The following is a 21,246-nucleotide window of genomic DNA, read 5'->3' on the forward strand; positions in this document are numbered from 1 at the left end:
TTGCTGCCTGACCCGCTGAGTTACTTCAGCATTTTGTGTCCATTTTAAGACTAACTGAAGGTCATTTGTAAATTCAGCCAGAATTAACCAGAGTGATCTTCAGTTAGTTCCAGTTGAGCCACTGACATGGTAACATAAAGGCAGCTCCGCCAACTGAATGACCATCGCACAGTTACAAACCTGCACTGTATCATTAGGTAATGTCCACACATCCTGCACAATGGGAGTCTAATTATGATTCACCACCAGCACCAACAGGTATGTAGGTTAATTGGCTGGATAAATGTAAAAAAAATTGTCCCTAGTGGGTGTAGGATAGTGTTAATGTACGGGGATCACTGGGCGGCACGGACTTGGAGGGCCGAAAAGGCCTGTTTCCGGCTGTATGTATATGATATGATAAGAGCTGAAAGAGTACAAGCTCAGAGGCTGGGAATTTCCTGTGTACACACTGGAATTTAGAAGGACGAGAGGAGATCTTATCGAAACGTATAAGATTATTAAGGGGTTGGACACGTTAGTGGCAGGAAACATGTTCCCAATGTCGGGGGAGTCCAGAACAAGGGGCCACAGTTTAAAAATAAGGGGTAGGCCATTTAGAACTGAGATGAGAAAAAACTTTTTCAGTCAGAGAGTTGTGAATCTGTGGAATTCTCTGCCTCAGAAGGCAGTGGAGGCCAATTCTCTGAATGCATTCAAGAGAGAGCTAGATAGAGCTCTTAAGGATAGCGGAGTCAGGTGGTATGGGGAGAAGACAGGAACGGGGTACTGATTGAGAATGATCAGCCATGATCACATTGAATGGCAGTGCTGGCTCGAAGGGCCGAATGGCCTCCTCCTGCACCTATTGTCTATAGCTGAAGGCCACTAAGTGGAGCACATTTCATCATTCAACCACAAGCTTTGAGACTGAGACTCTTTGAACCATACAGGTCCTTCAGCCCAACCTGTCCATGCCAGACCAAGATACCCCAGCTAAGTTTTAGTTTAGTTTAGAGAGACAGCGCAGAAACTCCGGCCCACCGAGTTCACGCCGATCAGTGATCCCGCACACCAACACTATCCTACACACACTAGGGACAATTTACAATTTTGGAGTGTGGGAGGAAACCGGAGCACTCGAAGAAAACCCACGCAGCTCACAGGGAGAACGTACAAACTCAATACAGACAGCACCCGTGGTCAGGACCGAACCCGGGTCTCTGGCACTGTAAGGCAGCAACCCTACCACTGCGCCACCGTGCCGCATAATGAGAGGCACACCTAAGCTAGTTCCATTTGTCTGTTTGTCCCATAAACCTCTAAGCCTTTCCTATCCATGCTCCTGTCCAAGTGACTTTTAAATCTTGTGTGTTTGTACCTCCCTCAACTACTTCCTCTGGCAGCTCGTTCCATTTTCCAACCACCTTCTGATTGAACAGGTTGCCACTCAGATGCCTATTTAAATCTTACTCTCATCTTAAACCTATGCCATCTAGTTCTTGATTCACCCTATCTATGCCCTTCATGATCTTATACACTTCTACAAAATTACCCTTCAGAATCCTTTGCTGCAAGGAAGAAAGTCCTGGCTTTTCCAGCCTCTCCTTCTAACCTTCGCTCATTCTGTCTTAACCTACTTGATCTCCCGGTGGCTCAGCAGTTCAACTCCCGCTCCCATTCCAAATCTGACCTTTCTGTCCTGGGCCTCCTCCATTGTCAGAGTGAGGCCCAGCGCAAATTGGAGGAACAACGCCTCATATTTCATTTGGGTAGTTTACACCCCAGCGGTATGAACATTGACTTCTCTAACTTCAGACAGTCCCTGCTTTCCCTCTCTATCCCCTCCCTCTTCCCAGTTCTCCCACTCGTCTCCCTGTCTCCGACTACATTCTATCTTTGAACCGCCCCGTCCCCTGACATCAGTCTGAAGAAGGGTCTTGACCCGAAAACATCACCCATTCCTTCTCTCCTGAGATGCTGCCTGACCCACTGAGTTACTACAACATTTTGTGTCTGTCACCTTCTAACTAGTCGCTCGATTCTTCGCAACATCTTTAATGCAAATGTTTTAATTTAAATTCTGGATGAGAAAAGAAATGAGAGACCCAACAATGAATTGGCCTCACTCACCGTTAAAGCCTTCATTGCCACATGTGGATTTTTGTGATTCATTCTCTTCAAAATTGCCTTCAGACAATCTTTCGACCTAAAGTAAAAAAATACCTGTGTTAAAATATTAAACATAAGCTACAATCAACATTTCGAATGCGCACGCTGCTGCACATAGTCATACAGCATGGAAACAGGCCCTTGAGCCCACACCAATCAACATGTCCCATCTACACTAGTCCCACCTGCATGCATTTGGCCCATATCCCTCTAAACCTACCCTATCCATGTACCCGTCTAAATTTTACTTAAACATTGCGATAGGACATGTAAATGCGATTACATAGCCATCAACAGGCAGATTCAAGTTTTCACTGCTCCTGATTTTAATCTTTTGCTTAATTAAAAATAACACTTATACCTTCAAGAATCGCAGCGTGATCTATACAAGCTCAATTTGAGTCACGGAGTCATTCAGCACAGAAACAGGCCCTTCAGCCCAATGCGCCCAAGTTGACCAAAATACAGCATCTAAGCTAATCCCATTTGACCTTGTTTTCCCCATATATATATTATATCCCTCTAAATCTCTCCTATCCATAAATTTTCTCTCACCTTAAACCTTAGAAGGGGCATCTTAGTCAGCAAAGACATGTTGAGGTGAAGGGCCCGTTTCAGTGCTGTAGGAATGTATGCCTTCTAGTTCTCGATTCCCCTACCCAAGAAACCGCACCTGGAGTACTGTGTGCAGTTTTGGTCTCCAAATTTGAGGAAGGATATTCTTGCTATTGAGGGCGTGCAACGTAGGTTTACTAGGTTAATTCCCGGAATGGCGGGACTATCATACGTTGAAAGACTGGAGCGACTAGGCTTGTATACACTGGAATTTAGAAGGATGAGAGAAGATCTTATCGAAACATATAAGATTATTAAGGGGTTGGACACGTTAGAGGCAGGAAACATGTTCCCAATGTTGGGGGAGTCCAGAACCACGGGGCCACAGCCCCAAAACAAGGGGCCACAGTTTAAGAATAAGGGGTAGGCCATTTAGAACTGAGATGAGGAAAAACTTTTTCAGTCAGAGTTGTGAATCTGTGGAATTCTCTGCCTCAGAAGGCAGTGGAGGCCAATTCTCTGAATGCATTCAAGAGAGAGCTAGATAGAGCTCTTAAGGATAGTGGAGTCAGGGTTATGGGGAGAAGGCAGGAACGGGGTACTGATTGAGAATGATCAGCCATGATCACATTGAATGGCAGTGTTGGCTCGAAGGGCCGAATGGCTCCTCCTGCACCTATTGTCTATTGTCTAAAAAAAGACTGCATTCACCCTAGCTCTGCCCCCCACGATTTGATGTACCACGACAAGAGCACCCTTCAGCCTCCTGCAATCCAAGGAACATTACAAGCAAGAAAGACACACATACTCCCCTTTGCCAATTTACAGACACACAAACCTACACTTTAGCTATCTGTATAATTAACTTCACCAGGGGTGTAAAGCAAAAAATGCAAATTCTGAAATTGGACAGAAAATTTCTAGAAATAACAAAGCAGGTGATTTCTGCATAAAGACAGGCACAGAGTTAATCCTTTAGGTAGAAGCAAGGAAGCGCTGTTGCTGGTTTACACGAAAGGGCACAAAGTGCTGGAGTAACTCAGCAGGTCAGGCAGCTTCTCTGCAGAATATGGACAAGTGACGTTTTGGGTGGGACCTCTCTTCAGATGATTAACTCAGACTACTGTAATATTTGGTTGATGACTTTCCACCAGAAATATGTTCCTGGCATTTGTCACAAATAATCTTGGAACGGACATGGAAAAAAAATTCTCACTTAAAACATCAGACTTGCTTTGCTACTTTTCTGATTCTTGGGTTTTAATAGACACTAGGTGCAGGAGGAGGCCATTCAGCCTTTCGAGCCAGCACCGCCATTCACTGTGATCATGGTTGATCATCCACAATCAGTACCCCGTTCCTGCCTTCTCCCTATATCCCTTGACTCCACTATCTTTAAGTCCCAATCTCGTTGTACCCCTGGGTACAATGACAATAAAGATATATTGTATTGCTCTATCCAACTCTCTCTTGAAAGCATCCAGAGAATTGGCCTCCACTGCCTTCTGAGGCAGAGAATTCCACAGATTCACAACTTTGAGTGAAAAAGCTTTTGTATGATTTTAATTCTGTTTTCTTATTTATATTCATTCTTTAGTTGTCCAGTGTAATGAATTACTTTTTGGATAAATTACAAAAGATGATCGATCATAAGACAGAGGAGCAGAATTAGGCCATTTGGCCCATCGAGTCCGTTCCGCCATTCGATCATTCCTGATCAATCTCTCCCTCTCAACCCCATTCTCCTGCCTTCTCCCCATAACCCTTGACACCCTTTACTACTCTATCAATCTCCCCTTTAAAACTACCCAATGAGTTGGCCAACAGGATGAGAAACCATGCAATTACAGTGAGGGGAAAGTTACTGTCACAATAACATGCTGGCAAACACTTAATTGCTCAAAATGGCTCCTTCAATGTCTAAAGCATGTACCGAAACAGCATGTGCAGAAATCGCAATTACAAACAAATAAAATGTAATCTGCTGTGGATAAAACACAGCTTTAAGGCATTAAGAATTGTGATTTAAATTAATCAAGCATTATCTTACAGACACCCAATAGTCAAGTGTCAAATGTTTTATTGCCATTTAGAATCCCAGATAGAACAATGAAATTCGTACTTGCAGCAGCACAACAGAACATGTAAACAGTACACTAAAGGAAAAAAAGTTCAGTGCGTGTATATATACATATACACACGCACAAACAACAAACAATAATAGTACAAAAAGACAAAACCAATGCTCCCAAGTCTATGTAGTGCAAAGCTTAATGGAGGTTGTAGTGATTAATAATAGCCTGTTGGTTCCAGGGAAGAAGCTGTTCCAGAACCTGGATGTTAGTTTTCAGGCACCTGTACCTTCTTCCCGAGGGCAGGGGTGACATGAGTGCGTGGCCAGGGGTGGTGTGGGTCTCTGATGACGCCGGCTGCCTTTTTGAGCGGCTCCTGTCGATCCCTTTGACCACAGTGACTCCAGTCGGGCCACTGTGACGCAGCCAGATGCGAGAACCTTCCTTCTGCCTCTCTTTAAGCAGGCCGCCAATGTTATTCGTGGATCCTTATTGCAAGAATGCAGCAGCCACAGAGGCAATGCAGCGGTCGGTGTCAGGGGTCAATCACGGACCCAGCGTCTAAACTGCTAAATCGGAGGACGATTTCACTGGGGTGAACATGGTGCAAAACAAAAAAAGGACGAAGGAGGAAAAGCAGAAAAAAAAGCGTAAGGCAAAGAGGAAAGAAGTTAAAATGGATTCCCCACGCATACCCATTTGGTGTTGTCCCAATATGATCACATATGTCCATGATGAGGGTCCAGTCTTCACTGGTATTATGCTCATTTGTGGCTTTTTCTAAAACAAAAACAAAAATAAATCACATCCATAGAACAGCGCATAAATCAATCACTCAGACCAACTGGTCGGTACACAATTTCATATTTAAATGTATAAATTGATTTCCATAAGAAAATAACTGCAGATGCTGGTACAAATCGAAGGTATTTATTCACAAAATGCTGGAGTAACTCAGCAGGTCAGGCAGCATCTCGGGAGAGAAGGAATGGGTGACGTTTCAGGTCGAGACCCTTCTTCAGACTGATGTCAGGGGAGCGGGACAAAGGAAGAATATAGGTGGAGACAGGACGATAGAGGGAGATCTGGGAAGGGGGAGGGGAAGAGAGGGACAGAGGAACTATCTAAAGTTTGAGAAGTCAATGTTCATACCACTGGGCTGCAAGCTGCCCATAGAATTCCAGATTTCCATAGAACTGTATAGCATTTGAGCAGGTCCTTCGGCCCAAGATGTCAGTGCTGAACTTCGTGCCAAACTAAACTAGATCCTTCTGCCTGCACATAATCTTTATCCCTCCATATTTCTGTACTTTAATCGGACTTACCTGCACATTACCCTGCACTAAATGTTATTCCTTTCATCATGTATCTGTACACTGTAGATGGCTCGATTGTAATGTGTAGGAAGGAACTGCAGATGCTGGTTTAAACCGAAGATAGACACAAAATGCTGGAGTAACCCAGCGGGTTAGGCAACATCTCTGGAGAGAAGGAATGATTGACGTTTCGGGTCTGAAGAAAGCTCTCGATCCAAAACATCACCCATTCCTTCTCTCAAGTCAAGTCAACTTTATTTGTCACATACATATATATACACACAAGATGTGCAGTGAAATGAAAGTGGCAACGCCTGCGGATTGTGCTAAAAATACAAAATAGAATAGAATTTTTTTTTAACACAAAAAATAAATTAATACAGTAAATTAAATTAGTCCCTGGTGATATGAGAGTTAACAGTTCTGATGGCCTGTGGGAAGAAAGTCCATCTCATCCTCTCCGTTTTCATAGCGTGACAGCGGAGGCGTTTGCCTGACCGTAGCAGCTGGAACAGTCCGTTGCTGGGGTGGTAGGGGTCCCCCATAATGTTGCTGGCTCTGGATCTGCACCTCCTGATGTACAAGTCCTGCAGGGGGGCGAGTGTAGTTCCCATAGTGCGTTCAGCCGAACACACTACTCTCCGCAGAGCCTTCCTGTCCTGGGCAGAGCTGTTCCCAAACCAGACTGTGATGCTGCCTGACTCGTTGAGTTACTCCAGCATTTTGTGTCTATGTTGAATTGTAATCATGTATTATCTTTCCGCTGACTGGTTTTAGCACACAACAAAAGCTTTTCACTGTACCTTGGTACATGTGACAATGGTAGCGCAGCGGTAGAGTTGCTGCTTTACAGCGAATGCAGCGCCGGAGACTCAGGTTCGATCCTGACTACGGGTGCTGCACTGTAAGGAGTTTGTATGTTCTCCCCGTGACCTGCGTGGGTTTTCTCCGAGATCTTCGGTTTCCCCCCACACTCCAAAGACGTACAGGTATGTAGGTTAATTGGCTGGGTAAATGTAAAAATTGTCCCTAGTGGGTGTAGGATAGTGTTAATGTACGGGGATCTCTGGGCGGCACGGACTTGGAGGGCCGAAAAGGCCTGTTTCCGGCTGTATATATATGATATGATATGATATGATAAACTAAACTCCCAACTACAATCCATTTAAACGGCTCTATCGTATCTGCTTTCATTCCACATGTTCAGGTAGTTGTCAGTATTGTTACTGCATTGGGGACAACTTGGCTTCTTAATTAAAAACACCCAAAGTGTTTAGTTTAGAGATAGAAACAAACACTTTGGCCCACTGAGTCCATGCCGACCATTGATCACCTGTTCACACTAGTTCTATTTTGTTCCACTTTCTCATCCACTCCCCACACAGCAGGCACCACCAGCAGATGTGGGAAACATGTTCCCGATGTTGGGGGAGTCCAGAACCAGGGGCCACAGTTTAAGAATTAGGGGTGGGCCATTTAGAACTGAGATGAGGAAAAACTTTTCCACACAGAGAGTTGTGAATTTGTGGAATTCTCTGCCACAGAAGGCAGTGGAGGCCAATTTACTGGATGCATTCAAGAGAGTTAGATAGAGCTCTTCGGGCTAGCGGAGTCAGGGGATATGGGGAGAAGGCAGGAACCTGGTCCTGATTTTGGATGATCAGCCATGATCACATTGAATAGCGGTGCTGGCTCGAAGGGCCGAATGGCCTACTCCTCCACCTATTGTCAAAGCAGTGGCTGCCTCACCAATAGTCTGTCTGTACTTTCTTCTTTTTGTTATTTTTAGTATGTGTTAAGGAGTATGTTTTAGTGTACCTTGGTTTGTTTTATGTGGGGGGTGGGGGGAAACCTTTTTTTTCAATCTCTTACCTCGATGGAGATGTGATTTTTTCCCGCATTGTATCTCCGTCCCCACTGCGGCCTAACATCGTGGAGTTGGAGGCCTTTCCCGACACTCCAAGCCGCGGGACTTTAACATCGCGGAGCTTGCGATCCCTTTGCCGAGGATCGAGGCTCCAACCACGGGGCCTATGGACTTTAACATCGTGAAGCCCGCGGTTTGTGGTAAGAAGAGGCCGATTCGGGAGCTCCATGCCGCGGGAGTTTCAACCGCCCCGACGTGGGAGTTTCGATCACCCCCGACGGAGGCTTTGACCGTCGGCCGCGGGGGCTTTGATCGCCCCGACTGCGGATGGTTTGACTGCCCCGACCGCGGGAGAACAAGACGAAGACTGAACTTTAATGCCTCCCAGCACAGTGAGGAATGTGGAATCCACTGTGATGGATATTCACAGCAACTGGGACCTCAACGCTTGTCATCTCGTCGCCCTTTCTCCCGTCATGCAGCGACCCTCGGTGGCTCTGGTTTCAACATACTAGGAGCATGGAGAACCAGCTGGGAACAGACATCGTCACCTCCTCAATTCACTGTCGCACCGAACACCACAGCCCCACCCGGCTCGGACATGCCCCGCAAAGAGTGGGTCGCCCTGAACCGGCTCCGCACTGGGGTTGGCCAGTCCAAGGCCAACGTGCATCGTTGGGGGTTGCGTCCATCAGCAGCCTGCGTGTGTGGAGCAGACCAGCAAATAGCGCAGCACGGCATTTTCGACTGCGCTGTCCTCCGTCGCCCTGGTGGAGGGGTAGATCTCACGGCCCTCGACGACAGCACATTGCACTGGCTACAGTGCCTGGAGGCCGTTACGTAACTTCTGCTGCCTCAAACGCAAGAAGCTATTTATGTTAACTTTTATGTGGCTGCGCGTCTTGTTACTTTTCACTTAGTATGGCTGTATGGTAACTCAAATTTCACTGTACCTTAACTGGTTCATGTGACAATAACCTGACCTTGAAACCTTTATTAATTTACAGAGGCCGAATAACTTTCAAACCCGCAAGTCTCTGGGATGAAGGAGGAAATGGGAGCACCCTGAGGAAACACATGCAGTCACAAGGAGAACATGCAAATTCCACACAGACAACGTGAGGTCAGGATCAAACCCGAGTCTCTGGCGTGGTGGGGCACCAGCTCTATCAGCTGTGCCACTGTGCCATCATTGCATTGTGAAGGAAACCACAGATAAACTGAGGATTATACAGGACAGCCCAGGTTAGATTGCAGCAAGGAGAATTCCATATTCGGGCTGCATTAAATTCAACTTCAGTATCCATATGAGCAACCAAAATTGAGCTGAAAGTTTTCTAGTCAGGGAAGACGACTCCACAACTGATCCACAAGACGTTAGACTTTAGAGATAGCGCGTGGAAAGATGCTCTTCAGCCCACCAAGTCAGCGCCAAGCAGAGATCATCCCATGCACCAGGACTATCCTACACACTAGGCGGGACATCGAAGTCCAATTTCGTCGAAGCAAATTAACCTTCAAACCTGTACGTCTTTGGAGTGTGGGAGGAATCTGGAGCACCCGGGGAAAACCCACGCGGTCAAGGGGAGAACGTACAAACTCTGTACAGACAGCACCCGTAGTCAGGATCGAACCCTGGTCTCTGGCGCTGTCAGGCAGCAACTCTATGGCTGGGCCACTGTGCCACGTGAAGTCCATTCTAATCAAGTATTGTCTTTCTACTGACTGGATAGCACGCATCAAAAGCTTTTCACTGTTCCTCGGTACACGCGACAATTAAACTCAAACCGAAATCTTCCGCAGCACAACAGAACACACATTTAAAGTACACTTTCATTGGCTCCAAAACACTTTGGAACATCCTGCGATTGGGAAAGGGAACTGAACGAGCAAGTCGCATTGTTTAGGACGTGTCCTTATTTACAGGACAAACCCGGCTCAGGTTTCAACATCGGACGGAGTCAATGGTAACTGACTCGGTACTAACGTTGTTGATCTAAAGGTTTACCATTATATCTGCGGTTACAGGTTATCAGAATCAGAATTACCTTTATTTTAAAAAACAAATCTTTTGGACGAGATTTCGTCACCCACAGTCCAACAATAAGAGCAATAAAATAAGCCATTACACACACACAACCACAATTGCTAAACTTTGCCGTTTTACAATAACTGCCTCTGCAGCAATGATTCCCCAATGATGGTGGAAATCTATTGCAAACATAGAACTGTACAGCACAGGAAATGGCCCTTCGGCCCACAATGTTTGTGCCAAACACGATGCAGAGTTAAACTTATGTCATCTGCCTGTGCCTGATCGATATCCCTCCAGGCCCTGTAATTCCATGTGCCTTTCTAAAAGCCTCTTAAATGCCACTATCGTATCTGCATCCACCACCACCCTTGGCAGCAAGTTTCAGGCCCCCATCACTTTCTGTATGTAAAAGTAACCTTGCCCCACAAATTTCCATTCAACCTTCCCCCATCTTACCTTATGCTCTGACCTCTAGTGTTGGACATCTCCACCCTGGGGAAAAGGCTCTGACCATCTACCCTATCGTTGCTTCAGAATTTTAAATACTTCTTTCAAGTCCCCCCATAGCCTTCGACATACCTAATTGCTATTGAGGGCGTGCAGCGTAGGTTTACTAGGTTAATTCCCGGAATGGCGGGACTGTCATATGTTGAAAGACTGTTACGACTAGGCTTTTATACACTGGAATTTAGAAGGATGAGAGGAGATCTTATCGAAACGTATAAGATTATTAAGGGGTTGGACACGTTAGAGGCAGGAAACATGTTCCCAATGTTGGGGGAGTCCAGAACAAGGGGCCACAGTTTAAGAATAAGGGGTAGGCCATTTAGAACTGAGATGAGGAAAAACTTTTTCAGTCAGAGAGTTGTGACTCTGTGGAATTCTCTGCCTCAGAAGGCAGTGGAGGCCAATTCTCTGAATGCATTCAAGAGAGAGCTAGATAGAGCTCTTAAGGATAGCGGAGTCAGGGGGTATGGGGAGAAGGCAGGAACGGGGTACTGATTGAGAATGATCAGCCATGGCTGGCTCGAAGGGCCGAATGGCCTCCTCCTGCACCTATTGTCTAACACAGAATTTCAAAGCATCGCCCGAACTGGGAGGTCTGGAACCGGAGCTGGAAGGTACGAGGAGTTAGAAGCCGTGATGCCGCATGGGTGTCAGTCATTAAGCAGGCAATAACCTAGCAAATCTCTTTGATGGCAACAACAGAATTTAAGAAGAAAACAACCTCTAAAAATCAACAAGGCAAAGAAGACATCTGTGGGCGACATCTGTGTGAATGTAATGCATTTGGACTTCCATGAGCCATTTGACAAAGTACCACTCAAGAAGTCATAAGAAAATAACTGCAGATGCTGGTACAAATCGAAGGTATTTATTCACAAAATGCTGGAGTAACTCAGCAGGTCAGGCAGCATCTCAGGAGAGAAGGAATGGGTGACGTTTTGGGTCGAGACCCTTCTTCAGACTGATGTCAGGGGGGTGGGACAAAGGAAGGATATAGGTGGAGACGGGAAGATAGAGGGAGATCTGGGAAGGAGGAGGGGAAGGGAGGGACAGAGGAGCTATCTGAAGTTGGAGAAGTCGACCACCGGGCTTCAAACTGCCCAGGCGAAATATGAGGTGCTGCTCCTCCAATTTCCGGCGGGCCTCACTATGGCACTGGAGGAGGCCCATGACAGAAAGGTCAGACTGGGAGTGGGAGGGGGAGTTGAAGTGCTCAGCCACCGGGAGATCAGGTTGGTTAAGGCGGACTGAGCGAAGGTGTATCCAAGCGAAATATGAGGTGCTGTTCCTCCAATTTCCGGTGGGCCTATCCAATCCCACTCGAGAAGTCATTAAACATAACTAGGCACACAGCATTGGGAAGGTATACTGGAATGGATTGATGTAGAACAGAGAAAAAACAGGAGCAGTAAATGGGTCATTTTCTGGTTGGGAGACTATGGGAGGAAATGGGAGTACTCTGCAACCTTCGCAATCCACAGTCTGATCAACTTCAGTTTAATTTAGTTTATTATAGGCACGTTTCAAGGTACAATGAAAAGCTTATTTGTTGCGTGCTGTCCAGTCAGCGGAAAGACGATACATGATTAACATCAAGCCGTCCACAGTGTACAGATAGAGGATACAGTGTAACGTTAGTGCAAGATAAAGTCTGATTCAAGATAGTTCGAAAGTCTCCAATGGGGTGAGAGGTCAGGACTACACTCTTTCCTCTCTCGTTCCCCATTCCCCTGACTCTCAGTCTGAAGAAGGGTCTTGACCCAAAACACCACCTATACCTTTTCTCCAGAGATGCTGCCTGACCCGCTGAATTACTCCAGCTTTTTGTGTCTGTCTTCGGTTTAAACCAGCATCTGCAGTTCCTCTCCAGTTGGTGAGAGGAACATTCAGTTGCCTGGTAACAGAAGAGAAGCTGTTATCAGGCAATCAAGTGGATATAGATAGGCTAAGAAAGTTAAATGTGGATGAGAGTGATGTTATCACTTTGGTAGAAGGAGAGTGGATCACTTTTAAATCACTTTTAACTGTTATTTGGCCTTCGTTGCTTGCGAGACCGCATTTGGAACATTCAGTACAGACAGAATCTCTCTGCCCACAAAAGGACACGCTATGTTAGATAGATCTAGATAAAGGTTCATCAGTTTAATATTCCTGGGAAGCGTGGGTGTTGGGGAGAGTGCTGTCCTAGGAGCAGAATTTAAGCAGATTGGACCGATGCTTTCATAAATTAGGTGGGCATGGTGGCACAGAGGTAGAGTTGCTGCCTCACAGGGCCAGAGACCCAGGTTCCATCCTGACTACAAGTACGGTTTGTACGGATTTTGTACGTTCTCCCCATGACCTGCATGGGTTTTCTCCGGGTGCTCCGGTTTCCTCCCACACTCCAAAGACGTACAGGTTTGAAGGTTAATTGACGTAGAATTGTAAAATTGTCCCTCGTGTGTGTAGGATAGTGCAAGTGTGCTGGGATCGCTGATCGGCGTGGATTCGGTGGGCCGCGCTGTATCTCTAAACTAAACTAAAAGTTTCGAAGAATGAGACGCAATCACATTGAAAGATAACATTATTTCAACGGGACTTGTGAAGAAAGCTGTTGCGATGGTGTTTCTTCGGGCTGGCATGCTTGCAAGCGAAGGTCACAGTCTCACAATTAGAGGACAGCCACTAACCTAGTGCAAACTTTGTACAGACAACACCCGTGGTCAGGATAGAACCCTGGTCTCTGGCGCTGTAAGGCAGCAACTCTACGGCTGGGCCACTGTGCCAAGTGAAGCCCATTCTAATCGTATTGTCTTTCTGCTGACTGGATAGCACGCATCTGCTGTTCTTTTCTACACATGTAATACTGAGACTCCATAGGAATAGGAATACTTTATTGTCACATGTGACTAGGCACAGTGAGATTCTTTGCCTGCATACACAATGTGTACAAATAGCAGCCACCTATGGCACTGACAAAGTTACAAAGCACGCCGGCTCCCCCTTTTGCCCCCCCCCCCCCCACAGCGGTCCCCCCACACCGGGCCCCCCATTGCCCCTTGTTCCCCCCACCAACACCCCCAATTATCCATTGTTCTCCCCCCACCTACCTCTCTCAGCGGTCCCCCTACACCGGGTCCCCTGATTGTTCTTCCCCTCCCCCCCCCCCCCCCACACTGGGTCCTCTGATTGTTCTTCTCCTCCCCCCTCACGACGGTCCCCCCACGCCTTTTCGACTGCATTTAGAGTATTGCGAACAATCCTGGCCACCATATCTGAGGAAGGATGTGCTGGCCCTGGAGAGGGTCCAGAGGTTTACAAGAATGTTCCCAGGAATGAGTGGGTCAACATATGAGTGTTTGACAGCACTGGGCCTGTACTCGCTGGAGTTTAGAAGGGCGAGGGGGGACTTCATTGACAAGTACCGAACAGTGAAAGGCTTGGATAGAGTGGATGTGGAGAGGATGTTTCCGCTAGCTGGAGAGTCTAGGACTAGAGGTCAGATCCTCAGAATTAAAGGACGTTCTTTAGGAAGGAGATGAGGAGCAATTTTTTTTTAGTCAGAGGGTGGTTAATCTGTGGAATTCTTTGCCACAGAAGGCTGTGGAGGCCAAGTCAATGGAGATTTGGAAGGCAGCGATAGATAGATTCTTGATTAGTACAGGTGTCATGTGTTATGGGGAGAAGGCAGGAGAATGGGGTTAGGAGGGAAGGAGAAACAGATCAGCCATGATTGAATGGAGGAGTAGACTTGAAGGGGCCGAATGGCCTAATTCCCCATCCTACCACATGACCTTCATCAGATATGGGGCCCAAAACTGCTCACAATAGTCCAAATGCAATCTGACCAGTGCCTTACAAAAGCCTCATCCCTGTTTTTATATTCTAGTTCTCTCAAAATAAATGCTGTCATTGCTTTTACCTTCCTTACTACTGATTCAACCTGCAAATCAACCTTTTGGGATTTAACCTTTTGCACTAGCACTCCCAAGTCCCTTTGCCCCTCCGATTGTTGAATCCTCTCCCCATTTAGAAAATAGGCTACGCCTTTATTCCTATTGCAGTACATGAATCATTCTAGCAAAGTACAAAATGGAGCCATGGTCCAGGGTCACCTTTGACTTCAGACAATTATAGTGTTATGTGAAGAGCACAAGAACAACTTTAAATCCCTAAATGTTAAGAAAGTATAAACCAAGGGCAAAATCAAAAATCAGAGATCTCAAAAAGTTTTTTTAAAAAAATCAAAAATCAACTGATCCTAAAGAAGCAATAGCAATTTCAGAATGGCAAATATGAACAATTCCCCCGAGACCTGCAGAACATCCATAAACTGTAGAATTGAACCATTACACATCAGGCCCAAGTACAAAATTAAAGCATCTCTCAAGATTTCTACCTCGCACCGATTCAGTCACAGCAACTGCTGCATTTCAAAAGATGTTTAATTGGGTCAAAAGCCCTTTGGACATTGTACGAAGTTCCATACGAAGGCACGCCTTTGTTTCCTTGGAATTTATGGGTTCTTGCAGCATGGAAAGTGGCCATTCACATCAGATTTCCCATGCCAGCTTCAAGAAAGAAACATCCCTTGCTTTCGTTTAGAGATAGAGCGCTGAGGCAGGCTCTTCGGCCCACCGAGTCCGCACCGACCAACGATCCCCGCACACCAACACTATCCTACACATCAGGGACAATTTACTGAAGCCAATTAACCTAAACACCTGTATGTCTTTGGAGTGTGGGAGAAAACTGGAGCATCCGGAGAAAACCCAAGCGGTCACAGGGAGAAGGTACAAACTCCGTACAACGCCGTCCCTAGTCAGGGAACCCGAACCCGGGTCTCTGGCACTGTAAGACGGTAACTCTACCGCTGAACCCATGCCACCCTTAAAACGCTAGTATTCCTTCTGAATACATGTACACAATTTCATTTTGAACATTATTCCCTTTATCCTGTATTTGTACACTATGAACGGCTTGACTGCAATCATGGATGGTCTTTCTGCGGATAGCACACAACAAAAAAGCTTTTCACTGTACCTCAGTACATGCAATAATAAACTAAAAGATATGGTTAAATTACTTTGACTCCCTGATGAGACAATATTTTTCCATATTGCAGTAGCATGATGCATAGAAGAATCCTACCAATTCCCCACCCTGCACCACCTCATTGTCCCACCCTGTCCTGGGCCATTTACCAATTATCTTAAAACTCTCTAGATCTTGCAAAGGTTATTAATAGATGCTGCATTACAACATTTATATTAAGCACATACAACAGGGTGGCACAGCGGTAGAGTTGCCGCCTTGTCTGAAGAAGGGTCTCGACCCGAAACGTCACCCATTCCTTCTCTCCAGAGATGCTGCCTGTCCCGTTGAGTTACTCCAGCTTTTTGTGTCTATCTTTGGATTAAACCAGCATCTGCAGTTCCTTCCTACACAGAGTTGTTGCCTTACAGTGCCAGAGACCCAAGTTCGTCCCTTACTACGGTGTTATATGTACGTAATTGGTTTGGTAAAATTATAAATTGTCACTAGTGCGTATCGGATAGCGTTAGTGTGTGGGGATCGCTGGTCGGTGCAGACTCGGTGGGCAGAATGGCCTGTTTCCACGTTATATCTCTAAACTAAACATTTTCTGAGTGGGATAGTGTATTTTTTGCTTCAAAGGATAAATAATTTTGATATTGAAATTCCGCAAGTTATGCTATTGGGCAATACACACAATGATGTTAAATGCATCCCAGATTATTCCACTACCTAAAACAGACACAAAATGCTGGAGTAACTCAGCAGGTCAGACAGCATCTCTGGAGAAAATGGATAGGTGACGTTTCAAGATTCAAATTAATTGTCACTTGTACCAATTAAGGTACAGTGAAATTTGAGTTACCATACAGCCATACTAAATAAAAAGTAACAGCCACATAAAATTAAATTGAACATAAACATCCACCACAGCGGATTCCACATTCCTCACTGTGATGGAAGGTAATAAAGTTCAATCATCTTCCTCTTTGTTCACCCGCGGTCGGGGCTGTTGAACCATCCGCAGTCGCCGGTGCCGACGGTCCGATGGCCGAGCCCTCACGTCGGGATGATCGAAACTCCGGCGTCGGGAAATTGAAACATTCTCCGCGACATTTGGAGTTCCCGAATCGGCCACTTCTTACCAGAGACCGCGGGCTTCATGGTATTAAAGTCCACAGGCCCTGCGCTTGGAGCTCTTCACAAACGATCCTCGGCAAAGGATCGCTGCTCCACGTTAACGTCCGCGCAGCGCCCGCGGGTTGAAGCGGCCAGGAAAGGCCGCAACACTCCACGATGTTAGGCCGCAGTGGGGACGGAGATACGATATGGAGAAAAATCGCATCTCTGTCGAGGTAAGAGATTGAAATAAGGTCTCCCCCAATTCCCCCCCCCCCCCCCCCCAACATAAAACAAACCAAGAAACACTAAAATATACTTTAACACATACTTAAAATATTAATAAACAGTAGAAAGGACAGACAGACTGTTGGCGAGGCAGCCTCTCAGAACCTGAAGAAGGGTCCCAACCCGAAACATTGCATCTCCATTTTCTCCAGAGATGCTGTCTGACCCGCTGAGTTACTCCAGCATTTTGTGTCTATCTTCAGTATACACCAGCATCAGCAGTTCCTTCCACTGCCTTTGAGCTTTATGCCATACAAGATCAAACAGTTTTAGCTCATAATGTAAATAATCTTATCTTTGCACTGGCTACTAATTCCATTAAGCATCTCAGAAAACTGAACACAAAACTTAAGATGCAATCTGGCCAATGAACGACTATATTTGACACCAGACTGTCTGGAATGAGTATTGTTGCTCAATTACTGTCTCAAGAACTACACAACTAGAAAAACAGACAGTTTAGGTACAAACTAAGGGATAGCTTGGAACACAATTTCTAAGTATGCATTATTCTACATAAAAATCCATCGAGTTCTCTGTTATTCTCTGTTTAACGAATTCAAGACGCTCAATTAGATACCCATGTTTGATCCCCACCCTGGGAGCTGTCTGTGCGGAGTTTGCATGTTCTTCTTACATTCTTACGGGTTTCCTCCTGGTGCTCTGGTTTCCTCCCCCATCCTAAAGATGTGCAGATTTGCAGGTTAATCGGCCCTCTGGAAAATTGCCTCCAAGTATGTAGGGAGTGTTTGCGAAAATGGGATAACAGAACTGACCGCTGGTTGGCGTGGACTCGGTGGGCCGAAGGGCCTGTTTCCATGCTGTATCTCTAAATTAAAATCTTTGTTGAATGTCATCTACTAAGACTGAAAATTGAAAAGCAGTTCACAGCCAATGAATGACTTATTTAGTAGTTGTACAACAGAAAGACCACACCCAGTACAACTATTTTATAATGTCCAGATAACCTGTTTTTTTGCATGGTTAATATGCATGGCCAGGTGATCAAGATAACCACCGTGGTCTATTTTAGATCTCTTATGTCCACCAGAGATGGCAGATAGTCCCTCAGTTTAATGTTTGGTCTGAAAGTTGCACCCTCAGAACTGCACTGAAGTCTTAGCTGAGATTTAGGAGCTCAATTCTCAGGAGTGGAACTGGAACTATGAAACTAGACTGTGCCAAAGCTAATACTGTAGTTATGCATTTGGGCAGGACAGCAGTAGAGTTGCTGCCTTACAACGAATGCAGTGCAGGAGACCCGGGTTCGATCCCGACTACGGGTGCTGTATGTACGGAGTTTGTACGTTCTCCTCGTGACCGGTGTGGTTTTTTTCTGAGATCTTCGGTTTCCTCCCACACTCCAAAGACGTACAGGTATGTAGGTTAATTGGCTTGGTAAATGTAAAAATTGTCCCTAGTGGATGGAGGATAGTGTTAATGTGCGGGGATCGCTGGTCAGCACGGACCCGGTGGGCCGAAAGGGCCTGTTTCCGCGCTGTATCTCTAACTAAAACATCTGAACCTTTCCTGATTCACATGACTACTTCAACTTGGCACAGACCATGGGAACTATTGAACTCGATTTCAGCTGGTGCTTTACTCTTCATTATAAATACAAATGTCAACCAGTACCTATACAAAACATTCTACAGGAGGGACCTGCATGAAAATGCTACCAACTCATCACCATTATTCTCCACGTCAACACCCCACTCTCCTCTGCAGAAGATGTATCAGTAAAGAGCTCGAGGACGAAGCAAAAGAGACTGCAAGTGCTGCATGCTGGAACAAAAAGAACAGAACTGGAAATTCAGCAGATCAGGTATCATCCATGAGGGTGAGAAAAAAGGTGTAGGTCGACATTTTAGGTCAAGACCCTGTTTGCAAGTAAGAGTTTCATTGTTCTATATGGGACATAATGGGCCCAACAGGTCCACTTGGTCTCGTATGACAATAAAACTCCCTCGTTCTCTCTTCTTTTGCATTAGGACAAGTTTGCAGTATGTGGCTATACAAGGGAGGGGAGGGCCAGCGTGAGGGCCAGATATCTTTGGGTGGGGGAGAAAGGAAGATACTGGGCAGGTCAAACCAGGTCGGGGAATGGGGTGAGTAAGGTGAACAAAGAGAAGATTAGATGTTAGATAGAGTTCTTAAAGATAGCGGAGTCAGGGGGTATGGGGAGAAGGCAGGAACAGGGTACTGATTGAGAATGATCAGCCATGATCACATTGAATGGTGGTGCTGGCTCGAAGGGCCAAATGGCCTACTCCTGCACCTATTGTCTATTGTCTATAGAACAGAAACCCAAGTGAACAGGTAAGCGTGTGGGAGAAGAACAGAGTGTTGGTTACCTGAAAATAGAAAATTCTGTATTGGTATCAGTCTGATATCACACCATCACCAACCCATGTTCTCCAGAGATGCTGCCTGACCCGCTGAGTTACTCCAGCACTTTGTGTCCTTTTGTGTATTGACCATCATCAGCAGTTCCTAGTTTCTACTTATCATACTTGAGTTTGATTTGATTGTAAATATGTATGGCATTATCTGCTCTGCTTGGATAGCATGCAAAACAAAGCTTTTCACTGTACCCCAGTACACATGACAATAATAAACCTAAACACTAGGTAGAACAAAGGGGAGGATACAGGGTGCAGAATATAGTTTTCAGCATTGTTGCGCAATAGTTCCAAAGACAAAGTCCACTGTTAGCAACGGGTAGGGTTGCCAACTGTCCCGTAATAGCCGGGCTAAATTAGTTTGTCCCATACGGGACCGCCCTTGTCCCGTATTAGTAGGGTTGCCAACTTCCTCACTCCCAAATAGGGGACAAGGTGACATCACCGTCCCGCACCCCATATTTCCTCACCCAGTCAGCGGCCACATGCTCCCGCACCACCAATGGCGGCCGCCCGGGCCAGGAGGCAGCCATTGGCGGAGCGGGAACACGCTGCCGCTGGCCGGGTGAGGCCACATGGGTCACGGGGCGGTGACGTCACCCTTTGTCCCTTAATTGGGAGTGTGGAAGTTGGCAACACTAGCAATGGGTAGAGGAGAATCTCCAAAGGGTAGAGGCATGGGGGGCTGTGCACGGCCTCACAGGGGGAGTGGGCCACTGGAGGCCCTGCACAGCCTAGGGCTCGGCTGGACCGGTCACCGCTCCAAGAAGCCAAGCACGTGGACCACAAGTGGCCTACAGCGGTGGAGCAGCGGCGGAGGACACCAAAGCCTATGCTTGGCCAGACCCAACCGGCAATGCCGCCAGGACAACGGACCTTCATGCTCAGGTCAAGAACCCTGCGCTTACAACAACTGGGACTTGAAAACGGCACCAAACTAGCAACTCCATATACTACTGCTGTACACTTGTACTGGATCTGAGATGCTTATCCAAGATGTATCTAAGTGCTTATGTATAGTGAGTCATACTTGTACGGAACAGTGTACAAAAATAAATGACACTGTACTCGGTACGTGACAAATATAGCACCATGCCATACCAAAAGGACAGTACCCCAGCCATTATCTGCTCCATTGATGTCTTTACTGCAAAAAGTCCAATTAGCAAATAATTCTCATAATAAAGAACTGCAGATGCTGGTTTATACCAAAGTGGTGGAGTAACTCGGCAGGATCTCTGGAGAAAGAGGACAGGTGACGTTTTGAGACAGGACCCTTCTTCAGACTGATTGAAGGGTCCCAACCCGAAATGTCACCAGAGATCCTTTTTCTCCAGGGATGCTGCCTGACCCACTGAGTTACTTCAGTGGTCTGCCTCTATCTTTAGCATTAATTTCCAGTGTGCAATCAGAACACCATCGGCATGATGGGAGCAGTTGCACAGAATCAGGCATCCCTCGCTAAACCGGAAAATTAAGCACAACAAACAATCCAACCCTGTTTTGCCCCAAGGGGCCCCATTCAAAACACATCCCAGTCTCAAATCAGCCCACTGTCAGCTGCTGCCGGGCAAAAGCAAGACATTTCCCAGGGGGAGGTAGAACCGTAGGAGTTCTATCAGATAGATCCATTAATTGGGGCCCTGGCAGCACGTATGCAGGAGCTGAGGCAAGCTTCTCATTATAAAGGCAGCACTGAGCTCAAATTCAGTCAAATTTGGGCACACCTCAAGTACAAGCAACACTGTGGCCAACAAGGACCAGGGGATCAATACAGAGATAGTAGTCAGCATCATACAGCACAGAAACTGGCCTTTAAACCCAGCTCAATGGGTTCTTTATTACCATATGTACCAGGCTACAGTGAAATGCTTGTGATACTACAGCTCAGTGAGACCATCACCAGACATAATCTCCAGTT

The 21,246-nt window shown here is 46.2% G+C and overlaps 1 protein-coding gene across 3 annotated transcripts in view; it reads right to left on the reverse strand.

Annotated features, from left to right (window-relative positions):
• The window catches only part of stam2 (signal transducing adaptor molecule (SH3 domain and ITAM motif) 2), a 67,911-nt gene that overhangs the window by 36,287 nt on the left and 10,378 nt on the right, over positions 1 to 21,246 (reverse strand). For all 3 annotated transcript variants that reach the window (XM_078403289.1, XM_078403288.1, XM_078403287.1), the window contains exons 2-3: positions 5,474 to 5,558; positions 2,113 to 2,188 (exon numbers count right to left, since the gene is read on the reverse strand). In XM_078403289.1, the coding sequence (XP_078259415.1) occupies positions 2,113 to 2,188; positions 5,474 to 5,558 (161 nt within the window). The remainder of the gene's footprint in view (positions 1 to 2,112; positions 2,189 to 5,473; positions 5,559 to 21,246) is intronic.

The sequence above is a fragment of the Rhinoraja longicauda genome, chromosome 8, assembly GCF_053455715.1.
Source record: "Rhinoraja longicauda isolate Sanriku21f chromosome 8, sRhiLon1.1, whole genome shotgun sequence".
Classification (NCBI taxonomy): domain Eukaryota; kingdom Metazoa; phylum Chordata; class Chondrichthyes; order Rajiformes; family Arhynchobatidae; genus Rhinoraja; species Rhinoraja longicauda.